The sequence below is a fragment of the Equus quagga genome, chromosome 22, assembly GCF_021613505.1.
Source record: "Equus quagga isolate Etosha38 chromosome 22, UCLA_HA_Equagga_1.0, whole genome shotgun sequence".
Classification (NCBI taxonomy): Eukaryota; Metazoa; Chordata; class Mammalia; order Perissodactyla; family Equidae; genus Equus; species Equus quagga.
In genome coordinates, this window is record NC_060288.1 from 12528664 (window position 1) to 12555193 (window position 26530).

The following is a 26530-nucleotide window of genomic DNA, read 5'->3' on the forward strand; positions in this document are numbered from 1 at the left end:
AGCTTGCACCAGGAATGACTCCAAACAAGAAGTGAAGTTGAGCACAAGGATCTCACCGATATCAGAAGAGAGTTCCACCAACTCTAGGACCAATGTGGCGGACAAGTGGATTCCAGGTTGGGAAAGTCTCAAGACCAAGGAAGAACTCATGGGGAGTGGGCTACTATGAGCAATACATCCCATTAAGTCATATGGTTGAGTCCATCTAATCTTGGCACTGTCTCTCCCCAGTCTTTCTCACAATGGCATGCGCTTGCTTTCTAATCTCTTAAGACTCTTTAGCTCCTTTTCCCACTGTAGCCTCAGAATTACTTTTGATTTCATCTGTTATATGAACAAAGCAAGGGCAAATTACCCAGATGTCAGGGCCAAAAGCCACTATTCCAGTCCTTTCTGGCCACTGTCAATTCTTGCTTTTCCGGGGTAAAGACGAAAAGCTTTCTTGCTGATTAAACAAAGCCATGGGTATTAGGAAGACTATGCAAACTTGGCACCATTTCATGGTCTTACTAACATTTGCCTCAAATGTCAATTGATCTGTATCTAGCCAGTCTAGGAAGAGGAAGAAGAGGATAGGAGATCTACACAGATAGCAGGGGTGGGCCCACAAACAGAAGGGGCTCTTTGAGTTGCTCTACATCATCTACAATTTATCTTTGAGGCCACTACGAACATTCTGACAACTCAGCAGAAGACGGTTTACATTTTATCCTCCTCTCTTCCCTGCTACCTGCCGTTGTGAGGGTGACTAAACAGTGAGGTGGACAAAGTGGAAAAAGCAGCAGAGGAAGGAACAGTAAAAGGCCAGCTAATCTAGAAATTAGGCAATCAGTCTCAGAACAATCCTGCTACTTTATTTTCTGTGACAAATACTCCCACCACCACCATCTATATTTTTCTTCACTACTTTTACTCCTTTCTACCTCCTTCTCCCAACTCAAGGTAATCACTCTGGGGGCCCAGGCACCGAGGCTTTCTTGTTGTAGTTTGCCTGCATGGTGTCTGGGATGCTGGGTTCTCAAGGCATGCATGACGCACTGAGAACTCGGCTGAAAGAGAACAGAAGGCAGTTCAGGCAACAATACTCCTGAGCCCACGCCCTGCAAGGAGCCCTCACGGGGGGCTGCTTGTAGAAGTCTTATATAACACAGTAAGTTCTGTACAACATAAAAGACTTTTAAGTCAGAAGGAAGAGTTTTCTGGGAAGCTATTTATTTCATCCAGCCTTATAAATAAACACTAAGCAAAACAAACAAAAGCCCCACCTGTCCAGGCCAACAATTTTTTAAAAACCATGCTTTCCTGCTTTTAGAGGAGTTACACATGCAGTAAGACAAATGGAATCTATACTCTGTCTTATTTGCTCTTGGTCATCATTCTGAATCCTAACATTCAGTACTACTACTCGCACTAAAAGCAAAGCTAAGAGAAACATTTTTTTCTAAGGGGAGAGGAAGGGTTGGTACGTGGAAAGTAATTTTTGTAAAGAAACATAGGAGTTTGTTTATAAAACTCAGGCTATTCTTGACTAAGCAAGAAAGCTGGTCAGAACAGACCTCTACCTTGACCTGTAATTAAAGACTAGATACTACAGTGTACCTCCTTTTGCATAGGGTTTCCTAAAAATGGACAAAAGGAACCCTTATCTTTTCTGTAATATATGTAAGATAGCACACTGGGTTCCTCCTGGAAGCTCCCAACTTCCCTCTTTGGTCACTGGATCTCACAGAACATAAGAGCAGAACTCTCTCAATACACAGAAAAACAACACAGACACATAACTCCTGTGAGTACATGCCTCCCTCTACAGCCCTTCCACACGACAGACAAGGCACACAAGTCTATGCTCCGGCGACACCCTCTAGCTGGCTAGGCACTGGGGAGGTAACCCAGGTCCAGTTTCTCGTGTGTGACATGAGGGTGAGGTCATGAAGGAAGAGAGAGGTGTCGTTTGGGGCAAACATCAGGCAGTGGGTGATATCATTGCCGTCAGACGGTCCTCATAAGTTCTGGAGGAGTGTCAGCTTGATTTAGAGAGGATCATTAATCTCTTGAAGGTGGATCTGTTAGCTGGATAGGTGTTAGTTGTATGGTGTGCTCTGGGTAACCGGGTTTGAAAGGACTGGTGGTGGAGTGAGTGAAGTTGTGGCCGATGGGTATAAATTACCTGGGCATGCAGTGAAGCGGGATAGGTGAAAGCAGGAGGAGGTAGAGCAGGCGCTAACTCCGCTGGGTACAGAGGGTACGGGGCCCACACTTCAGGGCTACTGGGGTAAAGTGCAGGCACTGTGAGCTCATCTGCAAGAAAAGAATAAGGGAAGAGTTAGTGGTTACCAAACAGCTGGTTTACAAATCAGAAACAAAACACTCAATAACCCCAAGCCCCAATCAATGTCAGAAGTCAAATTACTCTCATTCTTTTAATAACCTGTTGGCTTTGGTCCCCCAAACTCTAAGCGAGGGAATGGTAAATACAAAATGAAACAGAGCAACAAGCATCTGCCGCCTGTCTGTCCTGCTGAGATCTCAGGCCTGGACTCCTCTTTGGATACTCTGATGTCTTTCCAACTGTAGCCGGGGGAACCCCAAAACAGTGAGGATTTCCTGCAAAAACAGCAAATGCGGCCCTTTGAGGAAAAGAAGAAAAAGAACTGTAGCAGATATCCCATGAAAACCCACTGCAGAGCCTTTGGGAGAACAATGGCTTCCCTGCAGGACCCCGATAGACAAGAACTGTAGCATTTTCCACTTATTAGTATTAATTACTATTGACAAATAAATCATGACTGTCAATCATTTTCCCTTTAGCCCTCAGAAGCACAGGACCAGACACTGTGCCTACAGGGCACTGAAGATGTTAAAAATTCAGAGAATAGAAGGGAAAAGGCTTAAGTATCTTGATTAAAAAGTTAGGCTCTTCAAAGAAGCAAAGAAGAATGAACATGGTTGCTTTTTACACTGATTATATTTTCTAGGGAAAAAAAGTGAGTCACGTTGCCAGCTGACTGGTCTAAATGTTCCTCGTGCAGCTTCAATTCCATTCAGGGTAAGCTGCAGTTTGCCAGACTGAAGGGCAAGTGCCCAGGCCTCAGAATGTATGAGGAAGCAATCCATTACAGTAACAGCAAACACATGAGAGAGCTTCTCAGCAAAGGCAAAAATAACATCAGTCAATAGTTAGGGATCTGGACCCTGTGAAGCAGCGATCTCAATATGCGTTTTTATCACCTGTCAAAACCTGAAATCAAGTAGGCCAAGGATGCTACCCAGGACTGCTGAGGGTGTCAGCAAAAGGTGACTCGATAAAGCCATTAGTGACTCTGCCATTCAGGACTTTCCAGAAGTCTATAGCGCATGTGACCCAAGGTCAACAGAGTCACTTCACTGCTTCCCACCATCTGAGAAGCCACTCCAGGCCAGTTCACTCCTCGTCTCCCTCATCCTCTCAGCTCCCCCAACTCTGGTTCTGCCCAGGGTTTCCAATATTGGAGGGGCCAGAAACAGAAGCCTGCTTTGCTGAGTGGGATGTGGGGACTGCTCTAAGGAGCAACCAAAAAGCAGCTGAGCCTCTGGGTGCATGTGGGTCTGAGGCTTTCCATAGCTAGCCCACATGGCAAGAGCTTCTGACGGGATGACAGTTCAGAGCTGACTGATGACTATCCATTCAGAGGGCAGCTCTGGGACTCCAACAATGTGGTGTGATATCCTGGCTGGCCAACCTCCCCAACGCCCTCTCTCAACAAGGCAGTTCAAATGACCTCCTCAGGATGTGCTGATGGGGATACAGACTGCTTGTACGTCTAGGCTGGAGAGCCTATGCCAAAAGAGTGGACTGAAAGTGATTATTGGGATAGGGAAACAGTAGCATCATAAGCCTCTTTAAAATGATCAGGGGGCGAGCCCAGTGGCATAGTGGTTAAGCTGGAAAGCTCTGCTTTGGTGGCCTAGGGTTCACGGGTTCAGATCCCGGGCACACCTATACACTGCTCATCAAGGCATGCTGTGGTGGTGTCCCATATGCAGAGTAGAGGAAGACTGGCACACAGACATTAGCTCAGCAACAAGCTACCTCAAGCAAAAAGAGGAAGATTGGCAAGATGTAAGCTCAGGGCCAATCTTCCTCACCAAAAAAAAAAGAAAAAAACGAAAAAAAAAATCAGGTCTATACTACCTACTTTCAGTTTCAGGGGGTGTAGGTATTTGTAGTTTCTGTAGGGAAATTCCTTACAGAGGGACTGAGAGAACACTTAACAGATCCCCATGTTTCCTGTCATGATGAGACCATATGATTTCCATTAGAGCAACTCTTGTGTGAGGCCAGCTTGTGGAAACTAACTGCTGCCAGAACCAATGCCTTGGATTTTAAACAACCAACCATTCTCAGGAATGGCAAGCTATTATTGTTGTTGTTGTTATTGTTATTTCAGCTGCCATGCTATTTTAAGACATTTGGAGTCTTTTTAAAAGTCAAGAGAGTCTCAAGATGAAGCACACTGATTTCCTGGCCCGTGCTTGCCCAGCCCCACTGTGACAGTAGGAGACTAGAAGCCCCTCACTGGCGATGTGCGTGGCCTGCAGCCTGACAGCAGTCCTTCTTCATCCTGCTGCCGACAGGAACCGGAGAAGTGGAGGGGCTTTTACCTGATCACTGGGTACTTCCATTAGAAAGTTTTAAAAATGAAATGAGTATGTCTTTTAAGATATCCAATCCTAAAGAGATAATGGAGATAAGGTGGAGTCAGGGTTTCAATCTTAGCCTGACTGATGGAATTTATGATTTCCAGACATTTCCACATTTTTTATCTGAGAGCTTTACCTTCCATTGGGTCTACACGGATTCTCAGAGACAATTCACTGACTAACATCTGCACAACGCCTAGCCCAGCAGAATGGGAGATTTGCTTCCAAATCCCCTAAACCCCAAGCTGCTGAGAATAGTGCAGTCAGGTAGTGAAACAGAGGCCTACAAGAGACTAGGATGACCCTAACACTTGACAAATCCCTTGCTACATCTTATCATCTCTTCCTTCTCCTCTTGTGAAGGAGCCTGGAGATACTGTAAATGTCAGGAGACAAGCAGCATGCAGGGGCTTGGTCAGGAGGAGGATGAACTCAAAATGTGTCAATGGAGACGTGCCATGCTGGTGTGTACTGGGAGAGGAGGGCAGTGAGGATGATTTCCTTCTTCTCTTTTTTTTTTTATTGCTGAGGAAGATTCACCCTGAGCTAACACCCACTGACAATCTTCCTCTTTCTGTATGTGAGCCACCTCCAACAGCATGGCCACTGACAGACGAGTGGTGTAGGTCTGCACCTGGGAACCAAACCCAGGCTGCTGGAGTGAAGCGTGCCAAACTTAACCACAAGGCTACAGGGGCTGGCCCTGGGATAACTTCTAACACATTTTCAAGAGTGGGCCGTGATAACCCAGGAAGGCAAGATCTGGGTCTTACTCAAGTCTGTACCCTGGGCTAGCTCTGAGACTGGCATTTAGAATGTAACAGTTCTTGTACTGAATAGTATCTGATGGAAAATTCTACAAGTTATTTAAAGATATGCCAGTTTTCTTTGTTAAAGGAACTTAGGAAATATCCACAGGAGCTAGATCTAAAATTTCCCAATCTTTGCAGTATTTGTCACTGAGCAAAAGGAGGCTCAAACCAGAGCAGATGTTACAGAGCAGTAATTTTCAAAGTTAAAAATAAAAACAGTAGAACCCCTTTCTTCAAACTACTTTTTCCCGGAAACTCTTTTTAATAAAAGCATAGCTACTTTGGTTGACTTGGGGCAGGGTGGGTGGGGGGATGGCTGGAAGACCTCAACCACTGTGATAGTCCCCAGGGTACCCCAGGGAAAACAGTTTGAAAACCACTCTTACAGCTGCTGTCACCCAGGGACCAGTTTTTAAAGTAACCTCCTCTTCGAACTCTCTGAAGCCTGAACTCATTCCTGCAGCTCCTGGAAACCCGTCTGCGAGAGAGGGAGGGAGGTCAATGCGTAGCTGGAGCAGGGGAAAGAAACAAGAAACAATGAAACAACTGGGATGGAACAAAACAGGCTCTCTTGACTGACATGGACTTCAGTGCCCAAAGCACTGTGGAGTGCCAAAGGAGTCCTTGAGTGTACTTTTATGGCCTCACAAATAAAGTGCAGAAAATTCAGACCGAGGAAATGTAACAGGCAAAATAACAGGAAGAAAGGTAAACAAATCAGATGGAGCTATTTACTCCCTCCTCCATGCTCCCAAACTCTGTCCTCATATCTGCTCTACAGCACCCACAGTGCACTGTCCTCGTGAGTCAGTGTTTCTCAAAATGTGGCTCCCTGACCAACACCATCAGCATCACCTAGGAGTCTGGTAGAAACGCAAATTATTGGCTCCACCCCAGATCTACTAAATCAGACATTCTGACCTCTAGGAGATTCTGATGCATACTTAAGTTTGAGAACCACTGTTGTTAAGTTATTTATCTTCTTGTCTTTCTCTCTTATTGTATTATTAGCTGCTTGAGCAAGTATTATATGCATTTTGTTTTCAAAGAGCTTAGTATAGTATCTCTCACAGATACTATGTTTCAAGTAGTTTCTTGAATGAATGAAACACTTGAGCAGAGAAAATGTGAATAAAAGCAATAATCCTGGACCTATGTTGTGAGAGAAAGCGGAGTGTCAAAGCAGACCCAGCCTGGCATCTCTTGCTTGGCTCAGAGCCACATTTACGTGCCCTTCTAGTGACAGAGCAATATGATATAGGCACAATGGGGGCAGCCCCACGAAGTCAGGATCATACCTGTGGTAAAGCAGCCCTCAGGGACACCTACATTTCAGTATGAGGCTGAGGACTCCGAAACAGGCCCACCCCCTTCCATGGAAGAGGGTAGTAGACAGAAGGAACTGTCTGCATTCATATGGTCTTTTTGGTTGCTAATGTGGTCTTGAGAAAATTACAGAAGCTCAAGAGACAGGCGTTCACGACATAAGCCCTTCAGGCAGACGACCCTACTGAAGGGGCAGGCAGCAGCAGCGGAGCAGCACATTCAGGTGGGTTTCACCTGCGCGAGTCACTGCCCGTCCTGCTGAAGCGTAATAGGATGAGAAGGCTGAAAAAAGAGGAGAAAGTCTGCTGCCCGAGGCCCACTGGGATGAAATGGAGTTCAGGGAAGGGGTGAGATTCCCCCCAACAAAAGAGGCTCTCGACCACCCAGAGTGAGCCAGGCCCTAGTGAGCAGAAAGAGATGAGGAGGCCTGGGCCTTTTGTCTGGGCCTAGTCTGCCCTTCCTGAAAGGCTGGGTCAATCCTTTCCCATTGCACCAGGTCTTGCTACATCCTTTCTCCTTTTGCACCTCTGAGGATAATGTTGTTGAAGGCTCACAATATACATTTGAATAGGCCTTTTCCTTAGCATAAGAATATGTAACCAGAAGAGCTCAAATTGGATTCTGACAAACAAGGACTAGAAACTTCCCCAACTCCACCCTCCAGTCCCTTTGAAAAGAAAGAACTGCGGAGTCTCTGCTGCAGGTTTAACCCAGAGCTCATAAAGATCATCTAGTCTGCCTTTTCATTTAGGTGAGGAAACAAGGAGGCACAAAGGGGAAGCTTCCAGAAACAGGGAGAAAGACAAATGGCTCTCAGAAACAACTAAGAGCAAGAAGAACAAGGAGAATCTTGAATGGACTTAATCTGAGTATAGATGAAAACACAAGGCCCAAGAACTTTAAATCAGTATTTACTTTTCCTCTTGGATATTTCTATTTGGAAATATTCCACAGCAATCTCATGCTCCACGTGTCCAAAACTAAACACACTCCCTCCAATGGCTTGTCTTCCTTGGTTCCAGATTTCAACAAAAGATGCCACTCATGGGGCTGGCCCGGTGGTGCAGTGGTTAAGTATGCACGTTCTACTTCGGGGGCCCTGGGTTCGCCGGTTCAGATCCTGGGTGCGGACATGGCACCACTTGGCAAGCCATGGTGTGGTAGGCGTCCCACATATAAAGTAGAGGAAGATGGGCAAGGATGTTAGCTCAGGGCAGGTCTTCCTCAGCAAAAAAAAGAGGAAGACTGGCAGCAGATGTTAGCTCAGGGCTGATCTTCCCCCAAAAAAGAAAAAAGATGCCACTCAGTTGCCCAAACCAGGGTGACCTGGTAGTCACCCCATTCTCCCTCAGATTCAATCTTTCACCAGGGTCCTATTGAATCTATCCCATGATCCACTTTGATCTTAACTATCATTAATGGAGTACCCAAAAGGCCTCCTGAGAGCCCTACTGGCCACCATACCACAGCCAGGTCAACTTTTAAAATATACAATCAACAATGTCACTCTCCTGCTTAAAACCTTTCTATGTCTTCCCCCTGCTCTCTGGATACTGTCTAAACTCCACATATCGTGGCCAGAAGACCCCATGTGATATTGCCCTTCTCTTCCTCTCCAGCTCCGGCTCTCTCCTGGTTCTCCCTCATAGTTCACAATCAGTCATTTTCATGGCTTGACCATACCTGGTTATCTCCCACTTCTAGGCCTTGTACATAGTTGTTCGCTTTGCCAGGGGTATTCTCTCCTTTCACCTGGCTAAACTCTTAGTCATTCTTCAAAGGACTCAACTTAGATGTCACTTCTTTAGGGATGGGAGGGAGCTTTGCCTTCCTGAAGGGGAAGAAGTGCCTTCTCTGTGTTCTGCTGTGTCCTATACCTCCCAATCATAGCAGTTACCTCCAGGATTATAAATTCTTATTCTTTGCTTACCCCAGTGCCTAGCACAGTATATTGGAAAGTATCAAGAAGTCAATTATTTGCTCTATACTTGGTAAAACGAATGGAGGAAAAAACAATACTTCTATCTTGCCCTTCAGAAAAGGAAATGATCAGATTTTAGGATAATTCAATTCTGTGTGGGCAATAAACATGCACAGAAAGAAGATGGATGTGAGAGCATATAAACGCTACTTCTTAAATAAATTACATTTCAACTCAGTTTTAATAGCTTATATTTGCATACATTTTTATATACAGCTAAGAGCTTATACATCCATTATCACTCTGGATCCTCATTTAAAGCCCTGGGGAAAAGGGCAAGAATAGGTGTGTCATTTTAACAATGAGAAAAGATCTATCCAAGGTCTCAAAGCTAACTCACGGTGTCTGAACTGGGACTAGAATGCTGGTTTCTTGTCTCAGCGCTCAGGGTCCCTTCCACACACCATCCTGCCCTCCCTGGAGTGGGGATGCCCCCACTGCTGGTGGTGGTGATGGGCTACTGAAGTGTAGGTGGTCTTCATCTCTAGCTTTCACCATACTCAATTTACTAGAATAAACACAGGGACAGAGTCCCCTAGGAGAGCTTGCCTGATAAATGAAGAATTCGGCCAGAAAAAACAGCCGTCATGACACAGAAGGCTCAAATATGATGAAAAATTCCATTTTTAATGGAAAAAAAAATCAATTTTCAAACAAGAAAAATAAATCAAGGATCTTGTTAAGCAATCAACTCCTACTCACATACCTCAGCAAGTAGTTGATCCATGTCTGTTAAGTAAACCCTTCAAAAATCAGCCTTATGAGGCCCATTCTTTTTAGGACTATCCCATTAGGACACACTCTTCTGGTGTTATGTCTAAGAACGCAGCCCATGCCCAGCTTCCAAGGCCCAGCACAGTGCACACTAGCTCCTGCAGTGGGTTGAACAGTGTTCTCCCAAAATTCACATCTACCTGGAACTTCAGAATGCAACCATTTTGAAAACAGGAATTTTGCAACGTAATTATTTAAGGATCTTGAGATGAAATCATCCTGGTTTTAGGGTGGGCTCTAAATCCATTGACGAATGTCCTTCTAAGAAGAGAGGACACAGAGAAGAGGGTGATGTGAAGATGGAGACAGAGATGGGATAAAACGCCAAAGACTGCCAGTAGCCACCAGCAGTTAGGACAGGCATGGGACGACAGTTTCTCCCTCAGAGCTCCCTGAAGGAACCAACACTGCTGACACCTTGATTTCAGACTTCTGACCTCCTAAACTGTGAGAGAATAGATTTCTGTTGTTTTCAGCCACCAATTGGTGGTATTTGTTGCGGCAGCCCAGGAAACTACAGTTCCCATAGAAGATCACACACCTTCTTGGCTCGCCAAGAAGACAGGTGTAGGGGAAGAACCAAAAGATTTGGTGAAAAGCTCAAGGGATGTGTTCAGTATCACCCAGCAAAAATCAGGACTATAATTTTTGTGTTCTGCACAGGAAACCAACTGTACTACGTGCTGGAGACACCAGAGGAAATCAAGTCTGTGCTCAGCCCTCCTCCACTTTTACCTGCTCTTTATCACAGTCCTTGGCCACTTCCATTGGTTCAGTTATTAATTCTATTTAAGATAACTCATACATCTACACACTTGATTTCTACTCCAATGCAGACATCCTAAAACTCATCAAACTCAACTCCTCCAAGAGTGAACTCACTGTCACTTAAAAACCAGTTCCTCTCCTTACCTCCTAACATTTCCCTTTATCTCATTTATTCAGGTTCAAAGCTTCCTTCATTTTCCATATCCAAACAAATGCTAAGTAAATCCTAATAACAATAAAGATTACAAAGATACTGATAAGTGATAGCCATAGTAGTAATAATAGTAGCCAATATTTACTGAGCACATTTTATGTGCCATGCACTGTGCTAGTGCTCCTTGTGGGAAGTATTAACCTTAGCCCCTTTTACGTTATGACGAAGCAGAGGCATAGAGAAGTTAAATAACTAGCCCCATGACTCACAGCAAGTGACAGAACCAGGACGTGAATCAATCATCTGAGTCCAGAATCCAGACCTTCGCTGCTCTGCCTCTCCATATTGATTATATTTCCTCTATGTCCTTCTCACTATCTTTTCCTTTCTATCCCTACTTCTACCATCCAAATGCAGGTTCTCACCTGGAATGCTTTAACAGCCTCTGGACTTTTACACTGGCTTTTTAATAACTTTCACGGTCTCTCCACTCCAATTTTTCTCTCATAATACACATTCCTGGAGTAAGTCTTTAAATGGGCCAGAAGGCTAACCCAGACCCACAAAATAAGTTTGCCAAGGAAATTCTGAAAGCAAGCTGGTCTTGATTCAATTGGTGCAGAGTCTCCTCCCCTCCAGTGAATGATTTTCTGCCATGCCTCTGAGCAGTCACTGCTCTCATGGTCCTGTTCTTTCCTCACAGCCCAACTGTTCCATGCCAAGAAACCATCCAATACAATCAATGGCTTTAAAAGGATCTGATCCCTGATCTGAGAGTTAAAGGGAACCCAGGGCATAAGCAGGAAGAAAAGTGTTTCTCTGGGGACTTAAGTCACTACTGCTATCTACTCTTGCTCATCAAAATGGGACATTTTCATTCCTCTTCCTGCAACTGCAGGATTGAAGGGTACCCAGAGCTTCCCCAGACAATAGAAATGGAACATTGAGGGTACTGCCAGCCTCTCCGAGAGCCTAGATTTCTTAACTGCAGTCAAATTTGGATGTTTACCAGGAGCTATCTTCCCAGAAAGCACTGGTTTTATATCATATAAACAACAATAAAAACATTCACCCAGCTCCACTCTGCTAAAGACCTTGGTAAGCTTCCTGAGGGCAGAATACTGTTCTGCTGTATTCACTAATATGCATCTCACAGGCTGTGGCACAACGTAGACACCCAATAAATACTTCCTGAATGAGTATACCCATCTTTTGCATAAAACATAACCTCCCTCCTCTTTTTCTAGCCCAGAACTATACTATGAGTTAAAGTGTTTCTTTTGCTGGGGGCCCTGTGGCTGAGTGGTTAAGTTTGTGCGCTCTGCTTCAGTGGCCCAGTGTTTCGCTGGTTCGGATCCTGGGCAGGGACCTGGCACTGCTCATCAGGCCAGGTTGAGGCAGCGTCCCACATGCCACAACTAGAAGGACCTACAACTAAAAATACACAACTATGTACTGGGGGGGTTTGGGGAGAAAAAGGAAAAACACAATCTTTAAAGTGTTTCTTCTGCTTCTTCTGTTGCCCAAACAGCAGATAATTTAGATTATAAAAGGATTTCAGTATTGAACATAAGAGTGGCTGTGTGGCTCATCTATGTGACAGATACCAAATGGTAATAATAAGAATATTTATACAGAGCATACTTTGTGTAAAATACTTCACAAACTTTAACCTCGTTATTCTCCAGAACATTCTTATGAGGTAGGTGCTGCTATTATCATCTCTGTGTCACAAATGGAGGATGCTAACTAAGGGCTTAGAGAGATTAAGTGACAGACCCAAGGCCAGGCAGCTAGGAGGAGTGAAGCCCTGATTCAAATATAAGCCACATGGCTCCAGAACTCAGACCCTTAATCCTTGAGTTAAGGTGGTGGTTTTGTCCAGCCAAACACTTTCCCCCTGAACCATAAAGCTTAACTTCCTAACCAAGTTAGAAAAGACAGGTCACTACCTTCAAAAACAAAAAAGAAACAAAATACTATTTCAGGTTGGATGAATAACACAAGAGGTTATTTTGAAAACATGACACTTCTGATCTGCTTTTCTGGGCCATGATGACATCTAATTAACACATATATTTATTCTTTAAAATTTATAATGAAAAGAAAAGCATATCCATAAGGTAATTCTGTCATGAGTTTTTGTTTTAGTTAGGAGACATACTATGTGTACATGGGCACTGAGTAAAAGAGAAAGCATGAGAAATTGCAGGTTTGGATCACAGAGATGATATGCGAGAAATGTCAACAACTTGTGCTTTACTGAGAATACTGGAGGGAGGAGAAAGGAAGGAAAAGAAATTTCTTCCTCCATTTTAAAAACATTTAGTGTTTTAGTAAAACTTCCACTTGCCACTCACTCACCTTTTTGGGCATACATGTACATATATTTGTAAGGGAGGAAAGTTAGGAAGGGAGAGGTATGTTTACAAGAACATTGGGAGGCCCACGTATCTTTTTAAGGAAACTGCTGCTTGGATTATCTATCTAGTCTATAAAAATAGATCATCTATAAAACTATCTTATTAAACTATATAAGCTCCTTGAGCGCAGGGCCTGTGTCTGTTTTGCCCCTCACTGTATCCCAAAGTGCCTAGCATAGTACATGTTACACAGCAGACATTCATAACGGTTTATAAGTGCTGTGTGAGGCGTAAATCTTTGGATACATCTTTTTCTTCCCTTTGAGATAAATTCTCAATAGAAATAGATATATTTGTGCCAACCTTTAATATGACAATATTGGGAGTCATCATTAAAAACAAAACTAAACAAAAACAATTTTATAAGCAAAATGTCTCTCTATTCTTTTAAATGTACATTTCTTTGATAGTTAATGAAGCTGAACTAACGTACTTCTAGATTCTTAGTTAGAACATATGCTGCCTAGAAAAGTCTTAAGTCACGATGCCCTCTTGAAAATCCAGGATGGACCAAATATCCTTCCCCACAGTTCCCACAACAGCATATGTATACCCTGATCATTGCGTCTATCCACTTACACTGAAAATGATTTCTTTCCTTATCTTTCTCCTTGCCTAAACTGTAATCTGCTATTCCCAGTATCTATGTCTGGGATATTCAATGAAAGTTTGTTAAATTTAACTGACATCACCAGTGCCTGCAACTTACACTATCAAGAGCATGTAAAATTGAGAAACATAATCTCAACCCAATGATTTACAGTTTAGCACATTTCCTTGACTTTTAAGAAAATGTCAGTCTAGGGGCTGGCCCCGTGGCTGAGTGGTTAAGTTTGCGCGCTCAGCTTAGGCGGCCCAGGGTTTCACTGGTTCAGATTCTGGACATGGACATGACACCACTCATCAGGCCACGCTGGGGTGGCGTCCCACATGCCACAACCAGAACCACAACCAGAAGGATCCACCACTAAAAATACACAATTATGTACCGCGGGGCTTTGGGGAGAAAAAGGAAAAATAAAATCTTAAAAAAAAAAAAAAGCATGAAACAAAAACAAAAAAGAAAATGTCAGTCTAAATCTGCAAAGGTTCCAGTCCTGCATAAAAAGGCAGAAACCTTAATAACTTGGCACAGCTATCAGTTTTAAAGAGACTGAAACTGACTTATGGAACTAATGAATCAGAATCTCAAAATATACCTGAGAGTACAAATAACACACATTGAGACAAACACATAGGCATAGTGGCCTGTGGGCCTTGTGAGGAATTCCTGAACGGAATTGTGCATCTGAACTGAGCTCCTCCTTTCATCTCTTCTCTCCTCCTGCTCTAAGAGCTCAGCAACTCTACCCTCTTTTGGTTCCCCAACTATGTTCACTGACTGGCCCTGGGGCTATCTGCCCTTGATTTATCCACAGGGAATGTCAAGAATATTCACAAGCCATTATGGCAGAACACAATATCCTGGCTGCACAAACAGCAAAGATGAGAGGTGGGTGGGCCACACTGGCAAAACCTCTGTTACCCCTGCTTCCCACCTTCTCTGGTTTTCTCTCATGTCACATCAACTCTGGTCTAGAGTCTGCTATTTTGGAAATAACTGAGTTAAATATGAGTGGCTATGTCAAAAAGTTCAAAGCACATATCCTAAAATTCAAAAAATTTTATCTTTATGGAAATAACAAAAAATAGGCCCCAGTTAATGCTAACATTCTGTTTCCCAAGGGGCCTTTCCAATCACTGAAAAGAAACAGCCCATAGACTAAAAGGTGTTGGTTTTACATAGATGATAAAGACCTACTGAAGTAAAACGCCATCATCGCTGGAGATGAACAGCTGAAAAGTTTTAACGTGTTTTCTATTATCTCAGGTAATACTATAAATGGGACTCCTGGAAATACAAATTAAGATTGCAATTATAAAATTGAACAATTAACACAGAGGGAGCTGTGGACATCATTTATCATCTTCCTGACTGAGGTGGTTTGGGTTCTTAACAACAACCCCACCCCCACTCTGGCAGAATATCCTTCTTCCCCACCCTCCTAGAGGTCCAGTGCACTGCAATGTACATCCATCCAATACAGCCAGAGAATGAATGCACTGTGGTCAGAACAAGGGTCCATCAAAGCTGAACTGCATATGTGGCAAATGTCACAAAGTCCCATGCATGAACATGGTTTCCTGAACTATTCCTGCCCCAGCCTCTGAATGGTACTTGGGGAATGAGAGGAAGATGCAAAATAATGCCACTTATACCTGAAGGTGTTGTGGTGAATGTCATTTGAAATAACATAAACAAAGGTGACCTGAATGCCCAATCATCATCACCATCCAAACAACAGTCTTCTTTACTCAGTATCAGACATATCAGCACCACAATGCTGATAAATACAGGGAAGGCTGCTAAACATTTCTCTGTGCTAAGGTGTTTTAGCATCTCTTTTAGGGAGGCTAGAAATCTATCACTTGAACATGAAAAGTCTCATGCTGCCAATGACTGTGAAAAACCTACAAAACAAAGCCATAAGTAGACCCAGAACTTTCTGTCCACAGGTAACAAAGTTGCCAACATACAGAAAACTTAGAAACTCGCCCTCCTTTTCCATCTCCTCCAAACTCTCATTCCTGGATTAATTCACTTTTATTTCTGGGGACCTCATTAAATTTTAAATGCAAAGCAAAACTCCACTTGCAGAAACATTTGCTGCTGTCTAAGAATTGCTTTCCTTCGTCCTCCTATACTCTCAGAGGCGACAGAGGTTTCACATTACCACTGAAAGACAATTTCATCTGCACATTCTATGATGGCATTGAATAAAATTTTTTCTGAGAGTGTTGAACCAAGAGGACACAAGATGGATGAAGTGATTGGGCAGTCTCCAATTAAGGATAACAAAAAGAGACTAAGCTAGTTCTTAGTTAAAATTAAATGTAGCTCAGGGCCAGCATGAATAGATAAAGCCCACAGTATCCAAAAATGTCAATTTAGTCAGAGCTACTTTCTTTCAAATTTTATCACTTCTGTCAATGTCTTCAACAAATATCTACTAAGAACCTACCGTGGGCCAGAAGCTGAGTGGATACCATCATCTTTTATTTCTCCAGCCCCAATTTGGGGCAGTGATGCTGAGCCCCAGAAGAACCTCATTATCTACAAACTTCATTGAAAGGTAATTTTTATTTAATTGAATGTACGTCAGTGATCTCGGAGTGGGGTGGGTAGAAAAATGTGCTTGAAAAAAAACTATTTGGAAATGGAACTTATTAATGTCATGGTGACAGGCTATTAGGAAGATGTGATTTGTCATCTGGAAAGTGCCAGAAGAGAACTCTTTAGAGAGTCAGCAAATGGTAAGTGAAAAGGATATGGACAAGAGAAGAACAAATGACCTTCTCGTATCAGTATTATACATGAGATAATTCCAGAAAGGTGGTTAAAAGTGACTCCGTAAATTTCACCTGAAAATCAAACCAATGTTTTTCTTCTTTGTCTTTTAGTTGTCAATGTTGCTAGCTCACTGCATAACCTTGGACAATTTACCTGATTTCTCTAGGCCTTCGTTTCCTCAGATAAAAATACAGACTATCATACAGGTTCATTATAAAAAGTAAATGAGAATTTGAGATGCATATAGTAAGTGCATGGTATCATACAGTGTTAGCCAACAACAATGATTGATACCAATATAAACAAGGAGATGAGGGCACAATCTGGGGATGTAAATAATGTTGTCTACGTTATAGGAAATCTAACCTTATTACAAGAAAATTCCTTGGTTAATCAAACTGTCTGGGGCCGTCCCCGCTTGGAGGAGGCAGGCAGGGAGTGGTGCTTTGGAATGTGTGCCCTCAGCCACTTCTCATGTTTAACTTTGTTTCTTCCTCATTCTTCTTTGCCTCATATTTATTGCTCAGCTCTTTTCGCTAGGAATAAGCTGACGTCCACTAGAAGATAAAGCTTTGTTAACTACATGGTGTTTACTTTTTTATTTTTAAAATAACCAACAGGGCTCCTCTTAAGAGCAGAAGGCTTCCTGTAAAAGATGTCTCACTGCCCTTCAGCTTCTCTAAGGGAATCTGATCTGCTCAAAAGGTCCATTTAACTTCATAAACAAAACTGGCCAAGTCCCTATGGAGACTCTGATCACCCATTCCACCAACTGTAAGACTCCCAAGTGACAACAGCAGCTCCAGGTGTCAATGCCTCTCAGCCCCCTGACTAGCCATACTTTATTTCCCTTTTTCTTTCCATCTCTTTGCCTCATAAAAATCAGAAAGATTTAACCACGATGTTTAAAAACAACCATAACAAAAAGCCTAGATCTCAATTGTGCAGGAGGTCAGTAGTCACACTGTTGACTTTCCAGTAAGATAAACAGTGAAAACTTGGCAAGTACTAACGTATACAACCCCCAGAGGTGGGGGAGGGCACCTCATTCCTAAAGATTGTACTCATTCTCGGGCTGTGAATGACAGGAAGAGTTCATTTGAGAGAACAGGGCATCCTAACCTGGTTAGGAGCCCTGAAACCCAGAAGAAAACTGGAGGTGTTTAGGAAAACTGAGCTTCTTCAGTTTGGGGCATTCTATCTCATGAGGCTTTCAGGTCTGTGAAGAACAGATCACCTTCAAACTCTAAAATGCTGCCTGTCAGTGTAAGCCTGTCTCCAGTTCTACTCTGATATGCAACACTAAGGAAACCTGCATGAGAGGGCCAGCAGGAATGCTGGCTGGTTCTGGCATGACTTGTGAGCCTTGCTGGGCAATCCACACAGGAACCAAGGTTATCTGTGGGGTTGCTTCACCTCCCTGGAGCCAGATACCAGAACGTTTTAGAGTAAAAAAGGCATTCCCAAGCCACCCCAGTGTCACCAAGATCCCTCACAAACCTAGAACTGGCATCTGGTTAAGCATTATGAAGATGGTCATATTATGTTTTTTTAAAAAAAATTAAGGAAGAGGACCTTAATGTTCAAATGCACAGGCTGGTTAAAGAACTATAAAATGGCATATTATTATAGCCACTTTCTGAAAATGATGAAGTGAGAGATATGTATGCACAAATATGGAGATATAAATAAAACACTCAGTTACAGAACAACATGGATAGTACAATCCCATTAATACACATATACGGACATGCTCTGCATGAGGAATCAGCATAATGCTTTGGTAAAAAGCCCAGGGTGTGAGCCACTAAGCTCTATAACCCAGGGCAAGTTAGTAACTTCTTTAAGGCCAAACATCCTCATCTGAAAACTATTAAAGAGGAAGAAGGGGAAGAGGTGGAGGAGGGGAGTACCTGTTCTCACAGGCTGTCGTGAGAATCAAATGAGATACATAAAGGATTTAGAAAACTCCTTGTGATATAACACACATTCAATAATACTATTGTGATTATCTCTGGATAGTGGATTTTACATATTCTTTTTTTGCTCATTACACTTTCTGATTTTCTGCCATGACCATGTATTATTCCCGTAGTTTTTTTTTAAGGGGTACAAACATAAAGAGACATACAGGCCATTTGGGGGATGGAAAAAGAACATTTATTCTTTCAATGTTACAAAACTAAACATAAGAAAAGTCAATAGGAAGACTGAAGATTTTCTTCATTTCATACTTAAATTTCACGTTAGTAAAAATATACAGAAGAAAAATATCTAAACCTCAGCAAATGAGCCATTTAAAAAGTAACTACTGGGGCTGGTCTGGTGGCACATTGGTTAAGTGTGCACATTCCACTTCGGCGGCCCAGGGTTCGCCTGTTTGGGTGAACGGACATGGGTGCGGACATGACAGCACTTGGCAAGCCAGGCTGTGGCAGGCATCCCACATATAAAGTGGAGGAAGATGGGCATGGATCTTAGCTCAGGACCAGTCTTGCTGAGCAAAAAGAGGAGGATTGGCAGATGTTAGCTCAGGGCTAATCTTCCCAAAAAAAGGTAATTACTGAGTAATATTCATCACCTGAAGGGTAGGTATTATTGCTTCCACGTTAGAGACAAGTAACTTGTCCTGGCTCCCTCAACTAACATGTGATAGAGCTATACAGCCATGTGTCATTTAATGACAGGGATATATTCTGAGAAACGTGTCATGGGGCAATTTTGTCACTGTGCAAACACCACAGAGTGTACTCACACAGACCTATATGGTATAGCTACTACACACCTAGAGTATATGGTACTCATCTTATGAGACCACTGTCATATATACTGTCCATTGTTGAACAAAACGTTGTTATGTCGCACATGACTGTATTTCAAAACTGAGGTCTGCCTGACTCTTGTAAATACCACAAAAATGCCAGTGCAACATGGAGTTCTCTGTAACATGGTGTGACACCCAGGACTAAAGCCAGGAGATTCCATCCTGAGGCAGTCCTCAGCTTATGTTGTAATGGACATGCCAGTTAAAACTTGGGCTCTGCACAACAGCCAAAAGGCGGCAACAACTCAAGTGTCCATCAAGAGATGAATGGCCAAGCAAAATGTGGTATAGCAGTACAATGGAATATTATTCAGCCATAAAAAGGGATGAAATTTTAACACATTACAACATGGATGAACCCTGAAAACATTATGCTAAGAGAAAGAAGCCAGACATTGAAGGACAAATATTGTATGATTCCACTTAAATGAAATATCTGGAATAAGCAAATTCATAGAGACAGAAAGCAGATTAGAGACTACTGGGGGCCGTGGCGGGGAGGAAATGGGAGTTACTGCTTAATGGTTAGTTTGTGGGGGGGGCAATGTAAAAGTTTCATAAACAAACAGTGGTAATGGTTGCAAAACATTGTGAATATAATTAACGCCACTAAACTGCACACTTAAAATGACAAATGTTATGTCATATATATTTTCCACAATTAAAAAAATTAACGTAATATAAAAAAATTGAATTGTACACTTTACACGGGTGAATTGTATGGTATGTGAATTATATCTCAATAAAGTTGCTAGACAAAAACAAAAATACCTTGGGCTCTGTGGCCAGACAGACCTGGCTTTGAACCCTAGATGGGCAGCTTACCAATTGAGACCTTCAACACATTTTTAAAACTGTGAGCCTACTTCTTCATTTGTTAAAATGAGGGTAATAATTATACTTACATAATAGGTTGCTGTGAAGAGTAAATGAGGTAATGAACATAAAGAGCTTAACAGAATGCCTTGAACGAAGAACAGCTGCTGCTGTCATCATCATCATCAACATTTTTTTTGGTTGAGGAAGATTGTCACTGAGCTAAAATATGTGCCAATCTTCCTCCATTTTGTATGTGGGATGCCACCAGAGCATGGTTTGATGAGTGGTGTGTAGGTCTGCGCCTGGGATCCAAACCTAAGAACCCCAGGCTGTCCAAGCAGAGCACACGCACTTAACCACTACACCACTGGGCTGGCCCCAATCATCATCATTATTTTTTTAAACTTCTCATACTTGAAGACTCCCAAAGGTCAAACATGCTCTACCTATTGACTCCAGGTTTTACCAGCTCTCAGAACTATGAAAAACCTAATGATCCACCATGGTAGCAAGAAAGATTCAGTACATGTCCTGGTTCCCCAAGCAGAGTCCATTAGGCAAACGTACTTGCAGGAACTGCACCCTCCCCCATCCTTCATGTCCCATGCAACATCAGCTCACCCCTCTTTGCCGTCAAAATCTCATGGCAAATCAGAGAAGGGACAGGAAACATAGGGAGCAAAATCATATTGCAGAGACCTCTTGAGCACCTCAGACTACCCGTCCTAAGCAATGTAACATCCTGCAAAAAGCGAGTCCATCACCACACAAGGGTTACAATTTTTAAAGTATCTTTATGGGTAATACGGTAACTATGACAAAAATGAAGCAAAGGGACTGTTCTCTCTCAACCTCCCTCTCACTGTCCATCTCTGCTCACAGCTGAAACTACCCAGTTCCTTCATCTTTTTCTCATAGCAACTCCTCTTTCCAATCTTTCAATCATTTTCTTCATGCTGGATCCCCTCCAAGTTTTTCTTTTCTCACACAGTGCTGAGGCCCAGTCTGGGAACAGTCTGGTAAATGGATCATAAAGCCCACAGCACATAGAGTGTGGGGCTTGGATGGTAAATTATGAAAAGATTAGGCTGTGTATATAACAAATGGCTATGGGCCAGCTAGTGGGTGATGTGACAGTAGTTTACAAATGTCTCACAGAGGGAAGAGAAACTGTTTGGAGAGTTGTCTCCTTTCATGAGAACTGATGAAAGAGATGAGAAGGGGAGGTTTAGTTCAGAGACCTGGAGACTCGGTAGTTGGGGGGAAGAACAAACCTCATCCCAAGTGAGGGTGAGAGCCCCAGAAAAGGCCTCCCAGGGCAGCTGTGAGATCATGGCTGGGAAAAGGCTTCCCTGGTGTAGAGACTCCACATAAGCTCCCAGGGCCGTTTCATCTGTTAATTCCTCTGTCCCTGCTGCAAATATAGAATGAGAAGCCTGCCTGAGGGTTTACAGTAACTTAACTCAAGGTTTTGTCCGAAAAGTTATTTTTCCCACACTCGAATATCTTTAGATGAGAATCAGGTCCAAAGGGGCAAACGGTGCTGGAAATAAATAGAGATGGGGTTAGTACTGGGAAAGTTTCTTGAGAGTACGTGTCAGAAAAACAAGCTAACGTGCCCTTTTTAGGACGGAGCCGCAGAGCACTATCTGATTCACCACCCTGGCACTTTTAGTGATGCATTTTTAATCATTCATTTAATTTTTCTGAGTGAGAACATACTTAAAACAAACCCATATCTCTTTCAAAACCCACCACTGAGTTTTTTCTGATAATCTAATTCCCTTCTTACAGATCTCCAATAGCTCCTAATTCCTTCTGAATCAAGGACAACTCCTAACTGTAGCAAGATTTCCACTTATTCCTTCCCTTCCTTCTTCCGTTAGCTACTATACACCATCAACTCACCTCTAGCTGGGTAAAATTAGTTACGGTTTCTTGAGTAAAGTTATTCTTGCCACTGAACTTTCAAATCTGTTCTTCCTCTTGAGCGGAATGTAATTCATCTAAATCAAGGGGTATCCATATAGTTTAGAACGGTTTTCCCAAGGCTGTGTGAGCTTCAAGAGCCAACTTCAAGGTTCCCAGCCTTCAAAGTCATTAAAATAAAATTGAGCTCAAAAAGTTTTTTTTTTTTTAAAGATTGGCACCTGAGCTAACAACTGTTGCCAATCCTTTTTTTTGTTTTCTGCTTTTTCTCCCCAAATGCCCCAAGTATACAGTTGTATATTTTAGTTGTGGGTCCTAGTTGTGGCATACGGGATGCTGTCTCAACGTGGCCTAATGAGCAGTGCCATGTCCACGCCCAGGATCCAAACTGGCGAAACCCTGGGCCGCTGAAGCGGAGCGCATGAACTTAACCAGTCAGCCATGGGGCCAGCCCTGAGCTCAAATATTTGATCTCAGTGGAATGTCTTCACTTTTAAGAACTTGTTACTTCTATCCTACTTAAATGTAGTCAGTATCTAGGCTACAACCTTTATTGTCTTCTCTCCTTCATTAGAACAAAAACTGTAAGATCTCTGCCTACCATTCTTCAGTACGGAAGCTATCCTTTAGTCCTTTCCTCCTGATAGCTGTTCTATAAGCAAATAAGTATGTTCCGCTCAGGTGCAAGAAATCATTCTTTCTGGAATATCTCATTCCTTCTGGGGAAGCATCTTCCAGAAATCTAAATTCTGGAGGACTATCATATAAAAATAGGATTAGACTTGTTCCATGAGGCCCAGGGAGTAAAAACAGGTCAGTGAGTGGAAGTTTCAGAGTATACAGATTTTGGCCAGTTAGCAGAATTGAAGCAAAAACTAAATAATTTTGCAAATATTTATTAAACACCTTCTATGTGTTTAACACTACACAAAGCCCAACCTTATTACTCAAGAAGCTTAGAGACTATTGGGGGAGTCTCTGTACCTTTACACCAGGATTTCCCTACTTAGAGCCCCCTCAAGGAGTTTCTATTCTCCTGAACCAACATCTTATTACTGATTCACTTAAAGGAGTAACACAATAACGTCTAGAAATTGGAAAAACTGCTCTTGTGGTTTCATTTAATCATTTTAAGGCGCTTTATGTTTCTCAAGTATAAAGTCTCACACTTGTATGGTTTGTATTATGGGTTCCAGAATTTTAGATGACTTTAGAGAGGAAGCCAGTGAACTTTGAAAAGACATCATTTACATTTATTTGCCATATCAGGTAGCACTTAAAATACATAAATAGAGAGATGTGAGGAAGAAAAACAGCAAGATTTCTAAGGTTTCCAAGGGATTACTGAAGATTCTTTTTATTTGGGGGGGAGGGTCAAGTGGACAATCAAGCGGAAAAATGATTATATGATTTAAAGTATTTAAAGAGTCACATAGTTTCCTGTTTGTGCGTCTCTTTGGCATTTGTTAATACCAGAGTCGAGGTCTTGGGAGAGGCCAATACATTTTAGACTTTTAAAAGTTCACTTGGATTTAAACTAGAAGTGGGAGACTGCTAATTGCTAAATTTAGCTTCTACGCAAAATTACTACATTCAAAACTTAGGCTCAATCTTTGAGGAGTAACTATTTGCCAGAAGTCAAATTAAATTGCTATTTTAGGAAGAGAACTTGAAGCAAATTTGTGAAACGTTTACCATATAATAAAATGGCTTTGAAATACCTCTTAATAACAAAGTTTATCAAACACATCTACATTAAATTTCTTCATAAATAGATCCACTGATAAATTCAGAGAGAAGTGCTAGGAAAAACGGTATATTTGGGTGGAAATGATGGACTAAATTTGTAATGTTCCCACAGGATCCCAACTTTGGTACTTTTTACAGTGTTAATAAATAGTCTTTAAAGGATGTGGGAGAAGATACTACAAAAAAGCAGTCTTTCTGGCAAAGTCTGAAATTAAGACTCTAAAGCCAGTGACATTTGGTCAAACGTATATTTGTCAAATGTGTATTTGGTCAAATACACAGGAGTAGGCAATGAATTAGACCTAATTAACGATAATCAATGGCTGGATCATTATAAGCATCAGAGAAAATCAAAATGAGAGGAGAAACTGGGGAATGTTCTGGAAATCACTTTTATCTCTTTAAGTTTCCTATGTTAACTGTTCAGTTCCTTTCTTTTAATCTCTCACTTTATTTACCTCCTTTACTTCTTCCTTTCTGTCATTTCTCCTAAATGAAAATGAACAATTTCCCCTAAATGAAATGAACCACCACCTGGGGCTGTGGTAAAAGAACAGAAAAAGGAAAGCTACTGTTTTGTATGAGATTGAGGCAAGACTACTGACCTCTAGGCATTATATTGACCTCTAGATATCATACTATGTGGCCTTGGGGAAAGTCCTTAAGCCTTAGATAACTCATGTATAAAATAAGAAATTAAAATGTGGGTGCTCTGGTACATGGCTGCTGGCTATGTAAATTGGTATAATCTTCATTCAGGGTTATTTGGCAAATACATAAAATATTTTTTAAATTTCATGAAATACATTAAAATAACCAAGATGCTAAATAACTAAATATAAAAAGGAATGGGCAATTAACTAGTACATCTAGGTAAAGATCATCAATGGCTTTTAACATTACAAAAAGAGAGACAACTAATTATTCTGTGCCTCCTGATGGAAGTACATATTGCCAATATAAAGTACTCTTGCCATCCACCCACAATTCTAACCTGAATCTAATCAAGCCTTTATAACTAACTACTAATTTAAAAAAATTCAGAAACAGGAACATACTAAACACCAGCATAGAGACGCAATCAGCAACATCCACGCAATAGGAAATTACAGGACAAATGATCTGGGTTCCTCAACAAACAGACCACAGGGAAAAAAAGAAGGAATGAGAAGGAGCACAGAGATTATAAGAGACCGACCAAATATATAGATGGTATATATGGATCTTGATTCAAATACACTGCTAAAAATAACACTGTACTAAGAATCTCTCTACTTTTACGTATGTTTGAAATTTTCCATAATAAAAAGTTAAAAATAAAAAATTAGGGGATCATCATTAAAAATGGTAACACTGAAAGCATGATAACAACTTATAAATGTAAGTTCTTTTCTTGTCTGTCTTCTTGCTTATTGATTACTCCCCCCTTCACCAGAAAGTAACACACCAGGAGACAGTTATATCACAATTTGTGTCTATATTAAGTGTAATGCAATTTATGGACTTTGTAAAAGCCCAGGAGTCAAGAAAAGGAAAAGGTACTTTTGGAGGAATTGCATTCCAAATGACACGCCAAGTGAAGCTGTGTTTAAGCCTTGAGCTTCAAGTCCTTCCGGTGCAGCAATACCATTTGCAATGTGCCATTATGTAGTACTTAACATATTTCAAAGCATATTATCTCATTTTATTCCCACTACAGCTCAGTGAGGTCAAGCGGAACAGGGAGTTCATCATTATTTTAAAGAGACACCATCAGCTGTGAGGGATGTTCATATCATCAATTTTGAGGGGGAGGAAAAAAGAAAACACAGAATTACAGCCTTTTCCTTCAGCCAAACGATAAAGAAATTAGCCACTGAAAATAAAACACACTAGTCAAGAAAGGACTGTTCATCTTACATAGACATATCAGTAAGGAAAATAAGAAATGGCAAATGGAAAAATACCACTCTCAAACTAAATGGCCAATGAGTATATGACAAGAAATTAACTTTATTAATAAACCATTAAAAAGCCATGTCATTTTTGCCTATCAGACAGAATGAATCAGTTTATATTTGGTAATATCACCAGTTGAAGGAAAGAGACAGGGAAATAGCCATTCTCACACCAATTGTTTCCTAAGTTTCCATCTTTGTGACAGGCACCATACTTGTTGATAGAATCAATCTACTCCTCATAAACACAAGATGAAAAGATCAAGTAAGTTCAGCCTCAGATTCAAACGTCTATAGTCTTTTTGGGGGAAAAGTTAGTGAACCCAAACAGATCACAATGGAATGACAGATCCATGCTGTTTTGATTCCAGAAAGCCACCAAATTTTCAATGGTATTAAAGAGTGCAAAGAAACAACTAAAAGGCTTATACAAACAAAAAGAAAATGTCAAACAAACCACTCGTATCACTGAGTGTCTTCCAGTCTATACATTCCATTTCAGGGACCAAGGTCAGGTGTTAAAACAAGCAGAGGAGACATGTTCCAGGAATACTCTCATCAATGGCACACTGCTACAAAGCTAACATTTCACACTAATCTAAATATTTAACTTTCTGCCCCCTGAGCTTATTTTAAAGCATCCAGTCAATATCATTGCTCAGTCTGTTTTACGTTTATTTTACGTGTGTAATTCAAAGACACACTCTTTTTTTTTGGTGAGGAAGATTGGCCCTTAACGAACATCTGTTGCCAATCTTCCTGTTTTTGCTTGAGGAAGACTGTTGCTGAGCTAACATCTGTGCCAATCTTCCTCTATTTTGTACTTGGGATACTGCGACAGCATGGCTTTCTGAGCGGTGTGTAGGTCCATGTCCAGATCTGAACCCACAAACCCTGGGCCACAGAAGTGGTGTGCACAAACTCAACCACTACACCACCAGGCCGGCCCCCAAAGACACTCTT

At 41.8% G+C, this 26530-nt stretch overlaps 1 protein-coding gene across 9 annotated transcripts in view; it reads right to left on the reverse strand.

Moving 5' to 3' along the window:
- RBPMS (RNA binding protein, mRNA processing factor) overlaps positions 1 to 26530 on the reverse strand; it is a 170983-nt gene that overhangs the window by 25770 nt on the left and 118683 nt on the right. For all 9 annotated transcript variants that reach the window (XR_006886636.1, XR_006886637.1, XR_006886638.1 and 6 more), the window contains one exon: positions 2168 to 2298. Coding sequence is in view for 5 of the 9 variants with exons in the window: in XM_046648457.1 (XP_046504413.1) it covers positions 2168 to 2298 (131 nt within the window). In the remaining 4 variants the exon portion in view is untranslated. The remainder of the gene's footprint in view (positions 1 to 2167; positions 2299 to 26530) is intronic.